The following is a 7473-nucleotide window of genomic DNA, read 5'->3' on the forward strand; positions in this document are numbered from 1 at the left end:
AAGAAATTAGACTTCCTTGATGTTCCAGTGTTTAAGACTCTGCCTGCCAAAACAAGGGATATGAGTTTGATTTCTAGTCCAGGAAGATGCCATATGCCCCAGGGCACCTAAGCCAACATGTGCCACAATTATTGCGACTGTTCTAGAGCTCTTGAGCCACAACTACTGAAGCCTGTGAGCCCTAGAACCTGTGCTCTACAACAAGGGAAGGCACCACAATGAGAAGCCTAAGTGCTGCAACTAGAGAAAGCCTGTGCACAGCAACAAAAACGCAGGACATGGAAAAATAATTTCAAAAAAATAAAGCTAAAACAAAAGTAAAAATATTCTGGTTTCATCCATGGGAAAACTTAATATTGTAAAAATATTAACTCTTTTCAAATTGATCTATAGATTCAGTATACAAAGCTAATAAAAATTTCCAGAAGATATTTTTTGTAGAAATTAACATGCTGACTCTAAAATTTACATGTATACTAATCATGTTTTTTTATTTTATGATGCTTTCATATCTTGGGGGCCTTGCTGATCCCCAAGGAGAGACTGCCCCTCCCAAGGCAAGCTGATTTCTAGAAATAACAAATGACCATCCCCATGGATGAGCCTTTCACATGCAAATCAACCAACCCAAAGCCTCCTCCTTCTTCCCCAACTACCATCTTTACTAGGTTCTCACTGGGTTCCAGAGAAGGGAATGGCTACCAACTCTAGTATTCTGGACTGGAGAAGTCCATGGACAGAGGAGCCTGACAGGCTACAGTTCTTGGGGTCACAAAGAGTTGGACATGACTGAGTGACTTTCATTGGGCTCTTAAACTCTAGACAGTAATTCTTTGCCTTAATCATCCCAGAGCCAGGAACCAGACAGCTCAAGACAGATCATATATTCCAGAGCTTGCTGAACTTATTCAAACAAGCCAATCCCAAACCTGCTTAGCTTGCTTACCCTGTCTCAGCCATTTTTTCCCATGAAAAACCACAATAAGTCTTCCTGCCCATGCTTTCTCCTTACTCCTTCTGCTTCCTAATCAACCCTGCTTCTTCATGTGGCCCTGCATGGCCTTGCCTGCCCACCCCCTTGGAACTGTGAGAAACAAACTATCTTTTCAAAGAAAGTCATCTCCCGGTCTGTTGGTCTCACTGTGTGAAGTGAAAGTCCGTCAGTCCTGTCTGACTCTTTGCGACCCCCTGGCCTGTAGCTCGCCAGGTTCCTCTGTTCATGGAATTCTCCAGTCGAGAATACTTGAGTGGGTTGCCATGTCCTTCTCCAGGGTACATCAATAATAATAAAACCTACATTTTGAAACAATATGGTGGGACTTTACTGGCATTCTAGTGGTTAAGATTCTACTCTCCCACTGCAGGGGGCATGGATTTGATCCCTGGTCTGAGAACTTAGATTCTGCATGCTGTGCTGCATGGCCAAAATAAAACAAAACAAAAAACCAACATGGCCTTTAAAAGCCCCAAAATAACATACACGATCTTGAAGAACAGTCAAAGGATTTTTACATATCTATAATGTGTCATTGGTGCTAGTTTAGGCAGATGAACTAAGGGAAAAGTCTAAAGACGGACCCACATTTACACTTAAGATTTATGATAAAGGCGCCATGGCAATGGAAGGGGAAAGGATGGCACTGGCAACCATACGTATGGAAGGGAGGGCCTTGACTTCTCATTCAAGCCGCACACAAAGATGTATTTCAGATGGATTGTAGATCTAAACTTAAAGTAAAACAACAAAGTTTCTAGGACATAATAGATAATATTTTTATGATTTTGGGGTGAGCAAAGATTTCTTAAATAGGATCCAAAGCACTAACAATAAAGAGAAAGAATTATAAAGTAACTATATTAAAATTGATTTTTATTTATGTGACATCATCTGTAAAGTAAAATGGAAAGCCACAGACCTGAAGAAATTATTTCTATTAGATATGTCTGACAAGATCCTCATATCCAGAATATACAAAAAGAAATAAAGTGTTAGTTGCTCAGTCATGTTTGACTCTGTCCCCATGGACTGAGGTCTGCCAGGTTCCTCTGTCCACGGGATTTCCCAGACAAGAATACTGGAGTGGGTTGCCATTTCCTTTTCCAAGAATATACAAAGAACTCATACAAATAATCCGTAAGAAAAAAATTAAACAATTCAAGAGAAAAATAGATAAAAGACTTGAACAAGTACTTCACAAAAGAAAATATCCAAATAGCCAAGAAGCATGTGAAAAAGTAGTCAACAAGATGAGTCATTGGGGAAATATGAATTAAAACCATAAGTTTCTAATATACACCTACGAGAATGGCTAAAGCTAATAAAATATATATTGACAGTACCAGATATGGAAGAGAATGTAGAGTGATAGAACTATTGTATACTATTAGTGGGACTGTAAATTGATATATGATCATTTTGTAAAACTCACTGGCAATATCTAATAAAGCTGAACAAATGCATATTCTATAACCCAGCAATTACACTTCTAGGACTCAGGAGAAATTAATATCCAATGAGATAGAAAACAATGTTCCTAGCAGCAGCATTTGTATTGGCCAAAAAATGTGAAACTACTTAAACATGGACATCATCAGATGGTCAACACCCAAATCAGATTGATTATATTCTTCGTAGCCAAAAATGGAGCTCTATTCAGTCAGCAAAAATAAGACCAGGAGCTGACTGTGGCTCAGATAATGGACTCCTTATTGCCAAATTTAGACTTAAATTGAAGAAAGTAGGGAAAACCACTAGACCATTCAGGTACGAGCTAAATCAAATCCCTTACAATTGTACAGTAGAAGTGACAAATAGATTCAAGGGATTAGATCTGATAGAGTGCCTGAAGAACTGTGGACAGAAGTTTGTGACACTATATAGGAGGCAGTGATCAAGACCATCCCCAAGGAAAAAAAAATGCAAAAAGGAAAAATGGTTGTCTGAGGAGGACTTACAAATAGCTGAGAAAAGAAGAGGAGTGAAAGGCCAAGGAGAAAAGTAAAGCTGTGCCCATTGGAATGCAGAGTTCCAAAGAATAGAAAGGAGAGATAAGAAAGCCTTCCTCAGTGATCAATGCAAAGAATAGAGGACAACAATAGAATGGGAAAGACTAGAGATCTCTTCAAGAAAATTAGAGATACCAAGGGAACATTTCATGCAAAGATGGGCACAATAAAGGACAGAAATGTTATGGACCTAACAGAAGCAGAAGATATTAAGAAGAGGTGGCAAGAAGACACAGAACTATCTTAAAAAATCTTCATGATCCAGATAACCACGATGGTGTGATCATTCACCTAGAAATATTACCCAAAAGAAGATTAAAAATACTGTATGATTCCACTTATATGTAGCTCAAAAACAGGCAAAACTAATCTCTCGTGATAAGAGTCAGGATCTGGACTACTTTTGAGGAAAGGTAAAGATGAGAAGAGCATGAAGTTTGTTGTTAATCTTCATCTTGGTGGACATCGACATGTTCCATTGATGAAAATTCCTTCAACTGTGCACTTCCACTGTTCTGCAGTTTTGTGTATGTATAGTTGACATGTTAAACAAGGGAGCTCAAATCATTGCTCTGTGACAACCTAGAGGGGTGGGAGGTGGGAGGGAGGTTCAAGAGGGAGGGGATAGATGTATACCTATGGCTGATTCCTGTTGATGTTTGACAGAAACCAGCACAATATTGTAAAGCAATTATCTTCCAATTAAAAATAAATACATTTTAAAAATAAAAAAATACTTAATAAAAGATCTTCCTTCTTTACCTATAACCCCAAAGTCCCTCCTGGTTTTCTTATATTTATTTATTCAGTTTTAATTCTTTTTGGCTATGCTGGATCTTCGTTTTTGCTCACGAGCCTTCTCTAGTCGGGGTGGGGGCTACCCTCTAGTTGCCTAGTCCCTCTAGTAGTGGGGCTAGTCTAGCTTTGGTGCACAGGCCTCTCATTGCGGTAGCTTTTCCTGTCATAGAGCACGGGCTCTAGAGTGCAGGCTCAGTAGTTCTGGCATACGGGCTTAGTTGCCCCTCGGCATGTGGGATCTTCCAGGACCAGGGATTCAACCCGTGTCCCCTCACTGGCAGGCAGATTCCTTACCAGTGGACCACCAGGGAAGTCCCTGTTTGTCTATCTTACATACAGTAGTGTGTACCTCTTAATCCCAAACTCCAAATTTATCCCTCCCCTCTTCCTCTTTGGGAACCACAGGTTTGTTTTTTGTGAGATGACCCTCATTCTTATCTTCCTCTTCCACATACAGTTCAATTGTCAATCCCAGGAAGACCTACCAGCCTCCACATCATGTTAAATAAAAAATAAAAATCAGGTTAAGAGGATTTTATTTAACATTTCCCTACTTGGGGACCTTGAGGTTGTTTCTAGCTATTCACTGTAATAATGACAGTTCTACGGGTTTCCTCATGTACCTGGTTATTTCCTAAGTATAAAATCCTAGAAAACACAGAGTTGAGTCAAAGGGTTTACACTTTTAAAGACTTTTTTCACAGGTATTGCCACACTTCTCTTCAGAAATATTACACAAGGGCATGCCCAGCAGCCGTATGTTTCTCAGCAGTGGGGCCAAAGCTGGGTGTTGTTCTTTTTTTCTACCTTTGCCAACTTATAGATGATAAATGGTCTCTCTCTGCTGTTTCAATTTGCATTTCTTCGAGGTTGATGGGTGTGGTAGATTGATAATGGCTCACTCCCAAAGATATGTCTATGTACTAATCTCTGTAACCTGTGAATGTGACCTTATAAGGAAATGGGGTCTTTGCAGGTGTGATTAAGTTAAGGGTTTGTTTTTTTTTTTCAGTTAAGGATATTGATGGGGAGATTAATCAAGATGATCTGAGTGGGCCCTAAATGACATCACAGTGTCCTTTCTTGTAAGAAGGAAGCAGAGAATGAGATTTGACAATGACAAATGAGAAGGCAATGTGACCACAGAGGCAGAAACTGGAGTGATGAGATGGTAAGAGCGCCAGCAGCTACCAGAAGCTGGAAGAGGCAAGGAGTACCTTGTTCCTGGAGCTTCAGAGGGAATGTGATCTTGCCAACACCTTGATTTAGTGCAACTCATTTTGGACTTCCGACCTGGAGAACAGTGAGAAAATATATTTCTGGTGTTTTAAGCCACCAAGTTTGCAATGACTTGTTATAGCAACCATGAGAAACTGATGCAATGGGTTTTTCATATATTTCTGGAACACATGAAAAACCTTCTGACTTTTAAAAACTTGTAAAAATGAAATATCATGCAGTAATATGAACCATATAATTCTAATTTCTATGAGAGTAAACATATACAGTATGTTTGTGTATGTGTTTGAATGCGTACGTAACTGCTTAAGAAACTATCTGGGAGAATATACACCAAACTAGTAACAATGATTAACTGCAGGGAGGTGTACGAAGGAGGGAAAGAGTAATTTTGACTTAAAAAAATTTTTTTTAATGTTATTTATTTAGTTTTGGCTGCGCTGGGTATTCATTGCTGCTCAGGCTTTTCTCTAGTTGCAGCGAATGTGGGCTACTCTTCATTGAGGTGTTTGGGCTTCTTATTTGAGTGGTTTCTCTTTCGAAGCACAGGCTCTAGGTGGGTGAGCTTCAGTAGTTGTGGCTCAAGGGTTTTCTCTAGTTGCAATGAGCAGAGGGTACTCTCTAGCTGAGTTGTGTGGGCTTCTCACTGAGGTGGTTTTTCTTGTTGCAGAGCACAGGCTTTAGGCCCACTGGCTTTAGCAGTTATGGCTCTTGGGTTCTAGAGCTCCAGCTCAGTAGTTGTGGCCCACCGGCTTAGTTGCTCCTTGGCATGTGAGACCTTTCCCAAACAGGGATCAAACCCATATCTCCTCATTGGCAGTGGGACTCTTAAATACTGGATCACCAGGGAAGTCTGAAGTCTTACATTTTACTCAAGACACTGCTCGTAGATGTAGCCCTATTGTTTGAAGAAGCTTTATCAGACTATATTTATATATTAATTGTGTGAAAATATAGGTAAGTCATATCTGCTTGCTGTATATAATATGTAGAAAGCAGAAAACAAAACTGTCCCTCTCCTCTCACTTATCCCCTTTCCCAGAAATATTTATTGATAATATTGGTGTGCATCTTCTCACACTTTTTTCTATGAATAAACAAATCCCAGTATGTCATTTTTCAAGAATAAAAATGAAGAGAGGGTACCATATACATTTTTACTTAAAGGTGCTTCTTCACAATCATTCCTGCATCCTTACCTGCTTCATTCTCCCGAGCTAGTTGTTGCACGGACTTTCACCGTAATAAAGACCCAGAACTCTTTATAAACCTCCCTCATGGTTTCAACTTCCCAGGTGGCACAGTGGTAAAGAATCTACCTACTAATGCAGGAGATACAGGAGAGGCGGGTTGGATCCCTGGGTCAGGAAGATCCCCTGGGGTAGGAAATGGCAACCCACTCCAGGATTCTTGTCTGGGAAATCTCACGGACAGAGGAACCTACTGTCCTTGGGGTAGCAAAGAGTGGGACAGGATTGAGCGATTAAACACACATACACACAAACACACACACACAGCTGCTTGGAACTTTCTTGTATCTGTGACTTTGACCATATGCGTACACGTCGCTGGAGAAAACGCCTCTCAGTCGTCTTTAAAATTGTTTTAAGTATTCCCATTTTGCCTTTTATAACAGGTGCTCTCACCAATAGTTCCCTACTGCGGAAGACACAAGATTCACTTTTTCAAACTTTGCCGAACTGGGTAGAGAGACGATACTTGAATGTTATCACAGGAGGCATCTGGCATTTCTTTAGTATGAGGCCGGCTGGGCATTTTTCATACTATCACTGGCTCCCAAGGCAGCTTCGTGAACGCTTCAGATATCAAGGGGTCATTTTCCTTCGCAACGTATCAAATCCGAAGTCTTTCTGAACCCAGCCCCGCGAGTTACTCGATTAAGCACCCGGTCCGGAACTATGGGGCGAAGGTGATTTGGGGATTTCTGCCTGGGTGACTCTGGACACCTGAACAAAGTTGAAAACCTGAACTGGGGCGTGGAGGGCGGGGGCGCGTTGGAACCCCACAGGAAAGACAGGAGCGGGAGGCCGCCGGGCATATTCTGGGGTGCCGTACGTTTCTCTAATCCTCTGCCCTAGGCAGGCGAGGGCGATCAAGCCGGGAGGGATCCAGCGCTTCGAGGACTCCAGGCACCGAAGGTCCCGGCGCGTCTGCGGGTCCGAAGCTTTCCCGCAGGGGGCAGTGCCGCCCGCTAGCGCGCGGATCCGGTGGGAGGGATTGTGGAGCTGCTGCGGAGTTCTGGGGGTTCTCGCGAAGAAAGTTAGGGGATGCCTAGGGGTGGGGGCGGAACCCGAGCGGTCCGTCCAGAGCCGGGCGGGGGGCAGGCCCGCGGGGGTGCGGGATGGGACTCGGGGAAGGGGTTCGGGTGAGTCTGGGGGCCAGGCCGTGCGCGCACTGCGGGGAGGCACA

General features: G+C 42.2%; 1 protein-coding gene across 1 annotated transcript in view; it reads left to right on the forward strand.

Moving 5' to 3' along the window:
• The first annotated feature begins 6962 nt into the window (after positions 1-6962).
• Positions 6963-7473, forward strand: part of TCF7L1 (transcription factor 7-like 1 (T-cell specific, HMG-box)) — a 203472-nt gene continuing 202961 nt past the window's right edge. Inside the window, exons 1-2 of the mRNA XM_010862246.1 lie at positions 6963-6973; positions 7143-7429. Coding sequence (XP_010860548.1) covers positions 6963-6973; positions 7143-7429 — 298 coding nt within the window. The remainder of the gene's footprint in view (positions 6974-7142; positions 7430-7473) is intronic.

Source organism: Bison bison, unplaced genomic scaffold, assembly GCF_000754665.1.
Source record: "Bison bison bison isolate TAMUID 2011002044 unplaced genomic scaffold, Bison_UMD1.0 scf7180017864480, whole genome shotgun sequence".
In the NCBI taxonomy this organism is placed as follows: Eukaryota; Metazoa; Chordata; class Mammalia; order Artiodactyla; family Bovidae; genus Bison; species Bison bison.